The 16,014-nt window shown below is 43.2% G+C and overlaps 1 protein-coding gene across 1 annotated transcript in view; it reads left to right on the top strand.

Annotated features, from left to right (window-relative positions):
- The first annotated feature begins 239 nt into the window (after positions 1–239).
- Positions 240–16,014, top strand: part of DNAJB12 (DnaJ heat shock protein family (Hsp40) member B12) — a 65,159-nt gene continuing 49,384 nt past the window's right edge. The window contains exon 1 of the mRNA XM_089670726.1: positions 240–430. Within this exon, the coding sequence (XP_089526852.1) occupies positions 298–430 (133 nt within the window). The 5' untranslated portion in view covers positions 240–297. The remainder of the gene's footprint in view (positions 431–16,014) is intronic.

Below are 16,014 nucleotides of genomic sequence, written 5' to 3'. Positions count from 1 at the left end.
TAAAGCAACATCCATGTTGTGATAGAGGTAAAGGTTGCTGCTCCAGCGAATTCTGTACTGTTTGTGGCTGTAAAGGATAGCTAATACCAACACATTTCCTCTCATTGTTTTTGTTATAAAGTCATTATATTTTCATGTGGCACACACTCTGACAGCTGTTTACTTTCCTAAACTGTGTCACTCTGGAAGGAAAGTAGGAGGGGGATTTGGGTTAGCGGCGTCATCGGCCAGCGCCAGAACGTAGATGACGTACTCCCAGAGCGCCACCTACCAGCTCCTATTAGCAGTGATTCCGCAATGGAATCAAACCGGGACGAGGCGGAGCGCTGTATATCCATCGCGCTGATCGCCATCAAGAGCCAGAACGCGGACAAGGCCTTGCGGTTTCTGGAGAAGGCTCAGCGGCTCTTCCCCACAGGCAGGGCGAAAGGTAAAGATGAGGACCGGGGAAGCGGTTCGGCGGGTGGGGGGAGGGTGGTTGGCTCTGGGACAGCTGTGGCGTCACAGCTCGTGCCGCGCATGCGTGCAGGGAGGCTGTGGAGTGGGGGATTATGGGAGCTGTAGTACGGCGTGTATAAAGAATGATTGTTATCTCTGGTAGCGGCTGTCATTTCCGCCCTCTGTGGTCCCGGGCAGTATGTCTATGACTCGTGGGGTTGTGTAGTGTGAGCCCCGGGTTTCCCGGTCCTGTGTGACCTGTACTAGCCGTGTTTGTGGACGAGTGAGGGGACTACAGAGCGGAAACATGGCGGCAGACAGCTGTATGCCGGGCCCGGTGTCTATAGGACGGAGCTCTGAGGGGATATTCTGCTATCAGGGAGGGGATGGCGGCTCAGAGCCCCCAATCATCCTGTATGACAGTCCTGGTCACCGGGGGAGGGTCATGTCATCCGTCTGTGTGCTACATCACCGGAGAAATACGAGGACAGGATGGAGACATGGACTACAACCCCCACAATGCACTGCGGGCACCGAGCTAACAGGGACAGGCAGCCTGAAACAGCAGGCATCAGCAGAATGAGAGCACCGGGCCTGACACCACCCTGGGGGGTGTACTGACCCTTCAACACTGGGGGCACCCAACCGCCACCGGGGAGGGGGTCTTGGTGCATCGGCTCCTCAATCATAGGGTGTACTGACCCACCGCTACCGGGGAGAGGGTGTCGATGTACCGGCTCCTCAATCATAGGGTGTACTTGCCCTTCACCGCTGGGGGCACCCAACCGCTTTCGGGGAAAGGGTGTCGATGTATTGGCTCCTCACTCATAGGGTGTACTGACCCACCGCTACCGGGGAGAGGGTGTCGATGTACCGGCTCCTCAATCATAGGGTGCACTGACCCTTCAAAATGGGGGCACCCAACCTCCACTGGGGAGAGGGTGTTGATGTACCGGCTTCTCAATCATAGGGTGTACTTGCCCTTCAGCACTGGGGGCTCCCAAACACCACTGGGGAGAGGGTGTCGGTGTACCGGCTTCTCAATCATAGGGTGTACTTACCCTTCAGTACTGGGGGCACCCAACCACCACTGGGGAGAGGGTGTCAATGTACCGGCTCCCCACTCATAGGGTGTACTTACCCTTCACCACTGGGGGCACCCAACCGCCACCGGGGAGAGGGTGTCGTACTGACCCTTCACCACTGGGGGCACCCAGCGGTCACCGGGGCTGAGGGTTCCTTGCTCAAAGAGTGTACTAGCCATCTCCCATGGTGATGAAGGGGTGTTGTTGTAGCAAGTCATCACCTGTGGGGATGGTGACTCTTCATTTGCAGGGTGCACCAAGCCATCGCCAGTGATAGGGGAGGTTTGTGTACCAGAGGCGTTCACTTGAGGGGTGTACTGACCCATCACTCGGGGGGGGGGGGGGTACCAAGCCATCACTTGAGGGGTGTACTGGCCCTTCACTCAGAGGGTGTACCAAGCCATCACCCTTGAGAAGTGCTGTTGTGAGACGTGGTAACCTGTAAAGGCTTTTAAAGCATCGCCTATGGATAGTACAATTTACGTCGTTTGTCACCACTGCACAGGCATTCACAACCGTGACATGTTTGATGTCTATTTACTCAGCATAACATCTTTTATATTTTATAATAATTGGGTTATGTATTAAGATTTGTTTTTTTGCATTGAAATAACAAAAAAAAACATTTTCCCAAAAAATTGCATTTGAAAACGACTGCAGAAATACCATGTGACATAAATTTCTTCTCTAGGGTCTCGGCTTTAAAAACAATATAGAATGTTTGGGAGCTCTAAGATATTTTCTAGCAAAAAAACTGATTGTTACATGTAAATAAAAAGTGCCAGAAAAAGCCTGGTCTTCAAGTGGTTAATAAATACATTTAATGATGTGTTAATGATTACAGAGCTGCACTAAGTTGTCTTTTACAGTGGGGAAAGTAGTTATTTGAACCCCTGCAGTTTTGTAAGTTTGCCCACTTACAAAGAAATGAAGGGTCTATAATTTTTATATTAGGTTTTTTTTAAATGATGAAGACAGAATATCAACCACAAATCCAGAAAATATCACGATACAAATGTTATAAATGATTTGCAGTTCAGTGAGTAAAATAAGTATTTGATCCCCAAGCAGAACATGACTTGGTACTTGGTGGAGAAACCCTTGTTGGCAAGCACAGAGGTAAGACGTTTCTTGTAGTTGGTTACCAGGTTTGCACACATCTCAAGGGATTTTGGTCCACTCTTTACAGATGTTCTCTAAATCCTTAAAGTTTCTTGGTTGTCACTTGGCAACTTGAAGTTTCAGCTCTCTCCATACATTCTCTATAGGATTAATTTCTGGAGTCTGGCTAGGCCATGCCATGACCTTAAAGCATAAGTTCACCTTTAGGAATATGTTACATGTTCCTCCCATTTTTAGGGTGGAACATGTAACATGTTCCCATAGCCGCAGCCACCTCCCCCTCCCTCTGACAGTACGGGGAGAAGTCTCCCCGTACTATCTGTCATAAAAAAAAGCCCACAGAAAACAGCGCAACAATGCGGGGCTCCGCCCACACGGCCACATCATTCATTCATGGACTTCTGTGAATTATTGAACTGCAAGTCCTGACAGCCTTTGCAGCTGTTGGCTTGCTTTTCAATGAACTACTATGGTGCTGTGGTACTCTGTGGTAGTTCACTGAAGCTTTCTGTCAGAATATCTGCTTGCTTGTACATCCCGTATGGCAAGCAGATATTCTGACAGGTCTGCAGGAGACCTGCATGGCATCAGTGATCTACTGATTGTTGGTGCAATAATTTCCAGGCTTCTGTAGACAAAAATAATAAATGCACATTTTTTTACCTGCAAAAAAATGTGCATTTTTTATTTTTGTCTAAATGGTGAATTTATCCTTTAATGTGCTTCTTCTTGAGCCACTCCTTTGTTGCCTTGGCGGTATGTTTTGAGTCATTGTCATGCTGGAAGACCCATCTTCAGTGTTCTGGCTGAGGGAAGAAGGTTCTCATCCAAGATTTTACGGTACATGTCACCATCCATTGCCCCTCAATGTGGTAAATTCGGCCTGTACCTTTAGCAGAGAAACAGCCCCAAAGCTTAATGGTTTCCACCTCCATGCTTGATTGTAGGGATGGTGTTCTTAGGGTCATGGTTAGCATTTGTCTTCCTCCAAACATGGTGAGTCAAGTTAATGCCAAAGAGCTCAATTTTGATCTCATCTGACCACAATACTTTTTCTCAATCCTTCTCTGAAGTATTTAGATGTTCATTGGCAAATGTCAGATGTGCCTTCTTGAGGAGGGGGACCTTGCGGGCACTGTAAGATTTCAATCCATGGCGGTGTATTGTGTTACCAATGGTTTGTTTGGTGACTGTGGTCCCAACTGCCTTGAGATCATTCACAAGCTCCTTCCATGTAGTTCTGAGCTGATCCCTCACTTTTCTCTTGATCATGCTTACCCAAATCTTGCAGACCGAGGGCGATTGATGGCTTTTTTGTATTTCTTCCATTTGTGAATATTCGCTCCAACAGTTGTCTCCTTCTCACCAAGTTTCTTGCTGATGGTCTTGTAGCCTATTCCAGCCTTGTGCAGGTCTACAATCTTGTGTCTGATGTCCTTTTGATAGCTCTTTGGTCTTGCCTATGGTTGTAAGGTTTGAAAGGAAGATTCTGTGGACAGGTGTCTTTTATACACCGAACTACAGTGAGGAACAGAAATATTTGAACACCCTGCGATTTTGCAAGTTCTCCCACTTAGAACTCATGAGAGACAGAATTTTAAAAAAAATTCAGGAAATCACATTGTATGATTTTTAAAGAACTTGTTTGTCTTGCACTGCTGAACATTAGTATTTGAACACCTAAGAAACAGCAAGAATTCTGGCTCTCAAAGACCTGTTACTGTGCCTTAAAAAGTCCACCTCTACTCCACTTATTAATCTAACTTAGTAGCACCTGTCTGAGCTCTTTAAGGACACCTGTCCACCCCACAGTCAGTCAGACGCCAACTACTACCATGGGAAAGACCAAAGAGCTGTCAAAAGACACCAGAGACAAAATTGTGGACCTCCACAAGGCTGGAAAGGGCTACAGGGCAATTGCCAAGCAGCTTGGTGAAAGCGATTGTTAGAAAATGGAAGAGGCTAAAGACGATTGTCAGTCACCCTCGGACTGGGGCTCCATGCAAGATCTCACCTCGTGGGGTATCACTGATGATAAGAAAGGTGAGGAATCAGCCCAGAACTACAAGAGAGGAGCTGGTCAATGACATGAACAGAGCTGGGACCACAGTTTCAAAGGTCACTGTTGGTAGAACACTACGCCGTCATGGTTTCAAATCATGCATTGCACGGAAGGTTCCCCTGCTCAAGTCATCACATGTCCAGGCCCGTCTGAAGTTTGCCAATGACCATCTGGATGATCCAGAGGAGGCATGGGAGAAAGTCATGTGGTCAGATGAGACCAAAGTAGAAACTTTTTGGTCTAAACTTCACTCGTCGTGTTTGGAGGAAAAAGGAAGAGTTGCATCCCAAGAACACCATCCTTATTGTGAAGCATGGGGGTGGTAACATCATGCTTTGGGGACAGGAAGACTGCACTGTATTAAGGAGAGGATGAATGAGGCCATTTATTGTGAGATTTTGAGCAATAACCTCCTTCCCTCAATCAGAGCATTGAAGATGGGTCATGGCTGGGTCTTCCAACATGACAACGACCCGAAGCACACAGCCAGGATAACCAAGGAGTGGCTCCGTAAGAAGAATATCAAGGTTCTGGAGTGGCCTAGCCAGTCTCCAGACTTAAATCCAATAGAACATCTTTGGAGGGAGCTGAAACTCCATGTTGCTCAGCGACAGCCCCGAAACCTGACAGATCTAGAGGAGATCTGTGTGGAGGAGTGGGCCAAAATCCCTGTTGCAGTGTGTGCAAACCTGGTCAAGAACTACAGGAAACATTTGACCTCTGTAATTGCAAACAAAGGCTTCTGTACCAAATATTAACACTGATTTTCTCAGGTGTTCAAATACTTATGTTCAGCAGTGCAAGACAAATAAATTCTTTAACAATCATACAATGTGATTTCCTGAATTATTTTTTTTAAATTCTGTCTCTGAGTGGGAATGCACCTACAATGTGAATTTCAGACCCCTCCATGATTTCGAAGTGGGAGAACTTGCAAAATCACAGGGTGTTCAAATACTTCTGTTCCTCACTGTATTTGTCGTTAGGAGCACCTTCTTAAATGGACAAGACTAATCTGTGTACCACATGAGCATATAGCCTGTCTGTGGGAGCCAGAATTATTGTTGGTTGGTAGAGGATCAGATACTTATTTTACTCACTGACCTGCAACTCAATTTATAACCTTTGAATCGTGGGTTTTTTTCTGGAATTTTGGTTGATTATCTCTAATTTTTATCATAGGTGTATTTTAAATGATCTAGTCAAGACCCTTCATTTCTTTGTAAGTGGGTAAACGTACAAAATCGGCAGGGGATCAAATACCTTTTCCCCGCTGTATATCTGCTTGGAGTTCAGCTTTAATAATACAAGCACTGTACTGCGATTCTCTTCCTAGTTTTGCTAAAGTGAATCCCCAACCTGGAATAAGTGTGTGCATACCCTGACTCTTCTCTGGCTTGTACCGGGTCAGTGTCTCACTGAAGCAAGGAGGATTACAGCCCCAAAGCTTGCACCCTTAGAAACAAGTCAACAATGTAAGCATTTTTTTTTTTTACCTGAAGGGGCTGTCTTTAAAAATCTAACAGAGACAGCAAGTCCATTTTCCAGACCCAGGTATTTAAGTGCAAAAATGTCACTACTGGAGATACAAGGAATCATTTGCAAGAACTGCAGCATTCATGGCTGAAATGTAATTTATCACCTCTGCACAGCTTCTTTGTGAAAGACAGGGCTTACAACACTGAAATTTTTGTGCAGTAGAGGCACTGGAGTTGATTTACTAAAACTGGAGAGTGCAAAATCTGGTGCAGCTCTGCATGGTAGCCAATTGGCTTCTAACTTCAGCTTGTTCAATTAAGCTTTAAAGCAGTAGTAAACCGCCACATTCCAGAAAAATGGTCCCCTGCAGGTAATAGCATAATGTGCTAGTGTGCACCACATACTATCACATTATGAAAGACTTGCCTTAGAACCAAGTCCTCCAGCGCTGTGCTGTCACCGCTGACAGGCTTCCATCTTCACCCGGTCTAACTTTTGGGTTCACGGGCTTCGGCCGTTTGACTGGCCGATCCACAATGAATGTGACTCGCCCACATTTTCAACACACTTTCCAGTTAATCGATACAAAAAGGTCTAAACTGTTTCAAAATTTGCTTTAAAATAGGTGTTTGTATATGTTGGCATCGCTGCTACACTAAGCTCTGGGTCACACACTTGCAGTGCGAGAAATGCTACAATCCCTGTGCATTCACCGCATTGCAATTGCACTGTATTTATGATCCACTGCGGGTGTCAATATAAAGTTAACGACACCCCAAGCTCATCAGTCGCATTGCAGTTTGCCTGCACCGGATCACATGGTACAAAAACATGCAGTGCAGCTACAAAAAAGGTGCCTGCACTTGTGCAGTGTAATTTGAGCCCATTTAAAATGGATAGGCTTAATTCATACTGCACAGAGTCGCATGTGAATTGTAATGCGGTTCCTGTGCGATTGCTTTTTTTCTTTTTTTTTTTAATATGCGAGCTGCAGAGTGAGCCCAGAGTAAGGCACCTCTGCAAAAGTGTAGTCCCTAATTCAAGTCTACCAGAGCGCCTATCTTAGGACATATATAGCAGTGAGTAAACTTTAAGCAGAGTTGTCTTCAAGGTAGCTTCTTTCCCTTTTAAAGGTGCCAAGACCCACCAGAAGGACATACTCAGTAGCAGCTGAAGACCAATGTGTATGTACCAAAAAATAATCAACAAGCATAGTAAAAATGGCAACTACGTAGAATAAGTTCTACTTAGAAAAGACAATGTGAACCTTACTTTTTCTACTATGTACAGTATACACGCAGGATAGTCTCACCCACAAACACACAAAAAGCCTGTACTGGACTAAAAATCTCTGAAAGAACTCTGAATAAAGCTGCAGATACCCTGTAGTCACTACCTTGTTATGGAAAATACATTTTGTGCCGGGGATCTTCTTTTCTTTCCAGTTCACAGCTCATGCACATTTCTTTTTCGATTATATTTCTTGCACGATTCTCCCATCATTGATTAGAAATTCATTTAGTTTTTCCAAAAATTTCCAACATGCCGATCACTCAAATTTGATGGCTGCACCAAAATAGTCCGTTGCTGTGGCCCCACTAATGGTCAAAATTTGAACAATAATTCAAAATTACGATTTTCAACAGAAAAATCATTTGGAATTCGACTTAGGTATGGCATATATATGTTATAACTTGAATTTCTTGAGCTCAGATATGGAGTTTTGAAAAGTTTCCCATCAGGACATACTGTATACATATCTTACAGTTATGAATCCCAGAGAACGTTGAACAGTCATCACTTCGCACTAAGCAAAGAGATGGTTTCATTATTTCAATGGTCAGAGTAACTCTATTGCATGTCCATCTAGCCCAGTGCTTAATTATTTTCTGTCATGCCCCCCCAGGAAGAAGAAAACATTTTGCGCCCCCCCGCGCGACTGTAAATAGTATCATTTGTCTATAAAATTGTTATAAGTAGGAATAGTGCCCCATCGTTGGTGTCAGTGGGAGGAATAGTGCCCCATCGTTGGTGTCAGTGGGAGGAATAGTGCCCCATCGTTGGTGTCAGTGGGAGGAATAGTGCCCCATCGTTGGTGTCAGTGGGAGGAATAGTGCCCCATCGTTGGTGTCAGTGGGAGGAATAGTGCCCCATCGTTGGTGTCAGTGGGAGGAATAGTGCCCCATCGTTGGTGTCAGTGGGAGGAATAGTGCCCCATCGTTAGTATCAGTGACACCAATGATGCGGCACTATTCCTCCCACTGACACCAATGACACTTGCTGACCCCTGTTGCAGTATGGTGCTGCTGCAGCCAGCATATGTGGTTGCAGCAGCACCTCTGCACTGCACACTTACCGGCTTTTCCCTCACTCGATTTTCGCGGGTCCGCTCGGCTCCGCCTCCTCGCCCGTGATTGGCCGCCTGTGTACCTTTCCTGAGCTACAGTTCTGGCAGCCAATCACCGGTGAGGAGGCGGAGCCGAGTGGCAGGAGTGAGGGAGTGGCCGGAGTGACGGAAGGAGCAGCGCTTCCTGGATGGATCATCGTGGGAGCCAGGTAAGAGACAGCAGCCCTCTGCCCACCCCTGTACGCGCGCCCCACTATTTGAGAAGCACTGATCTAGCCTGATATGGGGTGCAGTCTAGGCAGTTTTTCCAATGCCATATTACAGCACTTGGCCTTTATAGGGACAGTATTTCCCAGTATTGAGACAGATATAAAAAAAAGAAAAAAACTTGAGGGGAAAAGAACTAGAGCAAAAGCAAAACCTTTTGCATATATACTTCCAAATTATTGTTTAAAGTGTTACTAAACCCAGTACCCTGCATTCACTATATCTGGTCTCCCACAGTACACACAACATGGAAATGCAATTATTTTTAGTAAATATAAACTGCTAAATACCTTTTCTCATTAGCAGTTAGAGCAGTCTTTTGACTTCAGAAGAGTACTGGTTAAAGCTTGTAGGAGGAGTTTTATTTCTGCTCCAGGATGTGAAAGTCCTGACCCTCTGTCTGGACAGTGCTGATTGGCCCTGTGCTGATCACATGCACTCTCCCAAGAAAAAAAAAAACCTCCTCTAGCAATACACCAAACTGTGCATGTTACTACGAATTCGGTCTGTATCAGGTGGTCATTTCAACAAGGGGAGGGGCAGGGAAGAAAGAATCAAACATCCTTTTTACACAATGCAGAGGATTAACCCTTTAGGTACCACAGTGAGTATAACAAGCATGCTTTACTGCATATACAGACTGATTTTACTGTTGTGGGTTTAGTAACACTTTAATTTTTCCAAGATAAAAGCTGTGGGATGCATTCAGCAATTGCTCCACTTTTTGTTATAATTTATCCTTGTTTTTATAAAGCTGCAGCTTTAAAGTATTCAGATTCTTAAATTAGAATTGAAGGATACAGTAATTACAGTAGCTTTCAGGGGCAGGTACACGCAGTCAAAAATAATGTTTTGTTTATAGAATTTTACTAAGATCCAGCAGTTTTTGTGATTGTGTAGCCACTCTTCCGTTCATGACGACATCAACTGCAGTTATGCAGAGCACACCGTCCTTCACAGGATAGTTGGCCCCTTGTAACTTTATCTACAGCTTATTCCAAGATCTAGCTAAACCTGATGATTGAACATGAAAATGTTCAAAATGCCTAGGTAATCCAAGCGGATGTGGGAATGGGTACCTGTCAAAACTAGGGACCCACTCCCAACCAAAATAAAATTCTTCTTATACATGCAACAATTTTAGCTTTTTTTTTTTTTTTGCTAGAAAATTACTTAGAATCCCCAAACATTATATATTTTTTAAGCAGAAGCCCTGGAGAATAAAATAGCTGTTGTAATTTATTATGTCACACAATATTTGTGCAGCAGTTGTCAAAATCAAATTTTTCAAGAAAAAAATGCCCTTTAATGAATTTTAGTAAACACAATATAATCAATTATTTGGTAAAATACTCTGCTCAAACAAATTAAAAGAACGCTTTGAAAACACATCAAATCTAAACGGGGAAAAATATAATGCTGGATATCTATACTGATATGGACTGGGTAATAAGTTAAGAACGTAAGGATGCCCCATCGTTTGATGGAAATGAAAATTATCCACCTACAGAGGACTGAATTCAAAGATACCCTGAAAAAGTGAAAAAATTATGCATGAGGCTAGTCCATTTTGCTGACATTTCATTGCAGCAACTCAGAATGGTACTCACTACCACGTGCTTGTATGCATGTCTGACAACATCTGGGCATGCTCCTAGTGAGACGACAGATGGTATCCTGGGGTATTTCCTTCCAGATCTGGACCAGGGCATCACTGAGCTCATGGACAGTCTGAGGTGCAACCTAGTGGCATCAGATGGACAGAAACATGATATCCCAGAGGTGTTCTCTTGGATTTAGGTCAGATGAGTGTGGGGACCATTCAATGGTATCCATTCCTTCATCTTTCAGGAACTGCCTACATACTCTCACCACATGAAGCCGGGCATTGTTGTGCATCAGGAGGAACCTAGGACCCACTGCACCAGCGTAGGGTCTGACACTGGGTCCAAGGATTTCATCCCGATACCTAATGGCAGTCAGGGTGCCATTGTCTAGCCTGTAGAGGTCTGTGCGTCCCTCCATGGATATGCCTCCCCAGACCATCACTGGCCCACCACCAAAATGGTCATGCTGAATGATGTTACAGGCAGCATAATGTTCTCCACGGCTTCTCCAGACCCTTTCACGTCTGTCACATGTGCTCAGGGTGAACCTGCTTTAATCTGTGAAAAGCACAGGCCGCCAGTGGTGGACCTGCCAATTCTGGTGTTCAGTGGTAAATGCCAATTGAGCTCTATGGTGCTAGGCAGTGAGCACAGGGCCCGCTAGAGGACGTTGGGCCCTCAGGCCACCCTCATGAAGTCTGTTTCTGATTGTTTGGTCAGAGACATTCACACCAGTGGCCTGCTGGAGTTCATTTTGTAAGGCTTTGGCAGTGCTTAACCTGTTCCTCCTTGCACAAATGAGCAGATACCAGTCCCGATGGATTAAGGACCTTCTACGGCCCTTTCCAGCTCTCCTAGAGTAACTGCCTGGTTCCTGGAATCTCCTCCATGCTCTTGAGACTGGGAGACATAGCAAACCTTCTGGCAATGGTACGTATTAATGTGTCACCCTGGAGGAGTTTGACTGCCTGTGCAACCTCTATAGGGTCCAGATATCGACTCGTGCTACCAATGGTGACACTGACCCTAGCCAAAATGCAAAACTAGTGAAAAACAATCAGAAAAGATGAGTAGGTGGGACAAAATGTCAGTGGCCTCCACCTGTAAAACCATGTACATTGCAATCACTTTTTATATATGTGCAGGACCTATGTGTGCGCTTGCATTTATGCATGGGGGTGGGGGGTGCTTTAAATGTTTTAATTTAGTAAACTTTTTTGACACTGTACCTTTTTTTTTTTTTTCTACTTCTATTTCTATAACAAGGGATGAAGAACATGCCTTGTGATGGCATGGGCCATGATAGGTCCTCTTTATGGACAGATCTGGCATCTGTTCAATTCCGTTTATCTGTCTGGCCACCAAAGCATCTTATCAAAACAAAATGGGTTTGAGCAGCTGCTTTACAAGTTGGTAACAGTTTGTAAACAAAACTGAAAAAAAATTGAAACCGAAAGTGGTGAAATCCTTGTTGCTTTCCGTTTCAGATATCATGGGGGGGGGGGGGCACAGCGGAATTTCCTCTCATTCTGTTCACAGCATCAGATGTGAATGTTCAGATCTGGTACAAGGCTTCCCGTTGGGATGGTAGAGCCCGATAAATCCGGCGGGTTCCCGTCACCTGTAAAAGTGATAAGGTGCCAATGTAGCTGCTCAGATCACGTTTACATTGTGCAAAATTGCCAGCGTCAAAAAATATCTTCACTGCTGCATCTGCAGTGATGTTGGAGATATTATCGTTCCCATCCATGGACATGTATATACGTAGGGCAGACAGGAAGCTGTTACCTCAATAAAATCATGTTTTGGCAAAAATATCCATTTTCCAATATCCACTTTCCAAAGAAGGTCTTTTTGGGGATGTTTTTTTTTTTTTTTTCTGACATTTTAGGCTCCATGCACACTAGCGGTTTTTTAGCTTAAAAAACGCTGGTAATAGCATTTTTTTGGTAGCATTTAGGAGCACTAGCTTTTTGTTAGCATTTTTACAGTACATGTAGAGGAAAAAAAAAGCTGTTGGGAGCGTTTAGCGTTTTTTTTTTTCTGCTGGAAAAACGCTCCAAAAAACTATTCAAAACCAATATTTTCTTCTGCTCCTTGACTCTGAAGCTCAAAAAATGCTAATAATAATAATCTAAAGTAGTGTGCATGGACACATAGGAACACTATTTAGTCTATGTATGTAACTATGCAGAAAAATAGCCTGCCAAAGGAGAGTAACATTGATATTGAGATGGTTATATAGATTCACCTGCACCAAAAGCTGTGTGCTTGCATGCAGGATAAGGCCTCTTGCACACTGCAGCTTGAAAAAGCTAAGTACAGTGTTCCTTTTAAAATGCAGCCCATTGTTTACAAGCACTGTGTATTCTGGAGTAAAAAAAAAAAGGGAAAATCTGCATTCCCAGTCATTATTTTGTGCCGGTACGAGCATATGTGCGCTTAAGAGCATAAATATTAATGGATTTTTATAGGAATGTATTGTGCGGGTGAATGCGCATACACACAAAATAAACACCTGAAATTACGTCCACAAATGCTGATGCTCAAATATCAGTACCATGTGCAAGAGGCCTAAAAGGGCCCTAAGTAAACTAAAGGTGGTGTCTCCATTCTTTAGATTTTAGTGGCTTTGCTATTGCCAAGCATTTTTTTTCAGCATTGCAGTTTTGTTTGCCAGTTATTATGACACGTTCATGTTTTATTAAAGAGCTGTTATGGGAAATTATATAGTCTATTAAGCTTTCTTTTTTACCTTTTTTCTTTTTTCCTTCATTAACATAAAATCAGTAGAATTGCTCACCTTTGTAGGAAACCGATTGCTTATTGTTACATCATGCTGTAACCAAGAACAGTATATGAGTCTTATTTAGCTGGGCTAATTTCTGCCTTCACACGTTGACTTTTCTGGGACAAATCCTTGCAGAAAACAAATGCTGTTCAATATGCAATAGTATTTATATTTTCCAAAAAGTTATTTTTATTGCAGGCATATGAAATAATGTTTTTACACACTGCTCAGAACATAATGGCAAAGAAGGTTTTCGAAAAAATTGTGTACCTGTCTTACAGCAAAGGAGTAGACCATATCATACATCATTTACATTAGGTATCCTATTATTATCATCATGTCCTCATTTTACAATGTAGAAGCAGAGCATGGGATCTTCGCTTGAAAAAAGACATCAGTGGAGTCTATTTTAAAATACTAGTTTAACCACCTTCCGCCCGCCCTATAGTACAATGATGGGTGCAAGGTGATTACATATATGACCTCCTTATACCCTCAAAAAGTCAATACTTTCCACCCTAGAAAGTGTTAAATATATACAAAAAACCTTTTTGGTGATGCAATAAATCCCACATTAAATTCAAAATCCTAAATATACCAAATGATCTAATATAATATAAATACACCAACTCAAAATAGTCCAATGTGAACTCCAAAATTATGCCCAAAAATTGTCCAAAAATTGTCCAAAATAAATCCAATATAGTGTCCTAATTTCAATCTTTTTCCTCCAATCTGTGAAAATTATTCCTCCAAACACGTACCTCGAGAAATAAAAATAAACAATCTAGTGCAATTCAATTAATTAGAAAAAATCACCCCGTGAAACTCCACACTTCACTGCAAAAGTATATCTATTTGTGAAGAAAAAAAAAAAAAAAAAATTTAATTATACCAATCTTATTTTATAATAGTGCAAAAACCACATCAATCAAAAGTGTGCACACTCTGTGATCACTGCTGCACAGTGAATTCCTTCAACCACCACACAATAGTACAAAATACTATTACCCTCTATGTGTGTAATTAAGGCTCTACCAACATTATGGATCAGTAATCTTCCAAAAATCTTCTTTTGGGATATTTCCAGGTCCTCAGAGAAATAAATGGTCTTAGGAGCAATATTCAAAACATAGGGATAATATTTATTAGTAACTCACACTTAAGAATTGGATTATCAGCTCCAGCTATGGTTTCTGTCCGCTTAAACAAACATTTCCTCCACCATGTGTATTGACAACCTAAAAAATGGCCGCGGCGACACTTCCGGTCTGCAAGGTGGTTCTCTCGTTCTGATAGGATGTCATACGATGTCCTACCATTCTCACTGCGCATGCGCGGCTCAGGGAGCGCGCAGCACGGCGATCGCCGGTGCGCTGTGTCCCTTGGACACAGCGGATCACGGAAAGAGCCGAAGATGTCGGCTCAGTCATGTGATCAGCTGTGTCCAATCACAGCTGATTACATGTAAACACGGAAATGCCAGTCATCAGCATTTCTCTCCTCTCGAGCTGTCACGCTGAAAGCTCGAGAGGAGAGCCGGTAATCGGCTTTCCGCGGAGGGGACATGTACACTGATCATCAGGACACTGATGATCAGTGTGCCCTGATGATCAGTGTGGCCCCAGAAGTGCCATGTGCCAGTGCCCATCAATGCCACATATCAGTGCATACCAGTGCACATCAATGCCACATATCAGTGCCCATCTGAGCTGCCTTTCAATGTCACCCATCAGTGCCAGTCAGTGTCGCCTATCAGTGTCATGTATCAGTGCTGCCTTTCAGTGCCCATCAGTGATGCCTGTCAGTGCTAATCAGTGCAACCTACCAGTGCCTCCTCATCGCCACCTATCAGTGTCCATCAGTGCAGCCTATCAGTGCCCATCACTGCAGCCTCATTAGCGCACATCAGTGAAGAAGAAAAATCACTTATTTACAAAATTGTATAACAAAAACTAAGAAACTTTTTTTTTTTCAAAATTTTCAGTGGATTTTGGTTTGTTTAAGAAAAAATAAAAATCCAAGAGGTGATTAAATACCACCAAAAGAAAGCTCTATCTGTCTCAAAAAAATGACAAAAATTTCATATGGGTACAGTGTTGCATGACCGCGCAATTGTCATTCAAAGTGTGACAGCGCTGAAAGCTGGAAATTGGCCTGGGCAGGAAGGGGGTATAAGTGCCCTGTAGGCTAGTGGTTAAAGGAGGAAATCAATCAACAAATTCCTCTAAGTTTACCCCAAACAGAATGTTTGTTTATTTTCCAATATTTTTATTGTAATTTTTCAAATTACAAATAATGCAATGAACAAGTGTCGTGTTATAAAAGAAGGTGTCGAACATCACCAAAAAACAGCTGGTTGAATAAACAACGGACATACCTTAGGGAACCAGAAAGTCTGTGCTATAATAATTGGATAGCTCAAATATAAAATTCCCAGCATTAAGTCCACCATGTACAGGGGAAGCAGTAGTAGGAAACACATGGCTCACACAGAACAAGCATCATAGAAAACACGACAAATATTGTAGAACAAATAAAAAATGAACTCAACTAGCACCAAAAAACAGAAAGATAAGAGACAGTAGAAAGTGAGAAAAAGAGGGTAACAGAAACGAGAGGACAAGAGGGCCATATCGGGAAGTACTAAGGCATGGAGATGTATGGAATGCACAGGTCCCACGTTTTATCAAATCTGTTAGTATTATTGTGTAGACCACAGGTGAGTCTGTCGTTAATCATGAGCCAATTTAATTTGTTCTTAACATATTCAAGCGGAATAATTGATCTCTTCCAATATTTACCAATAGTGATTG

This window comes from Staurois parvus, unplaced genomic scaffold (assembly GCF_062004578.1).
Source record: "Staurois parvus isolate SC_StPar_1 unplaced genomic scaffold, SC_StPar_1.0 ptg000094l, whole genome shotgun sequence".
Classification (NCBI taxonomy): Eukaryota; Metazoa; Chordata; class Amphibia; order Anura; family Ranidae; genus Staurois; species Staurois parvus.
Note: the sequence above shows the minus strand (reverse complement) of the source record. Positions and strands in the feature narration are given on the sequence as shown.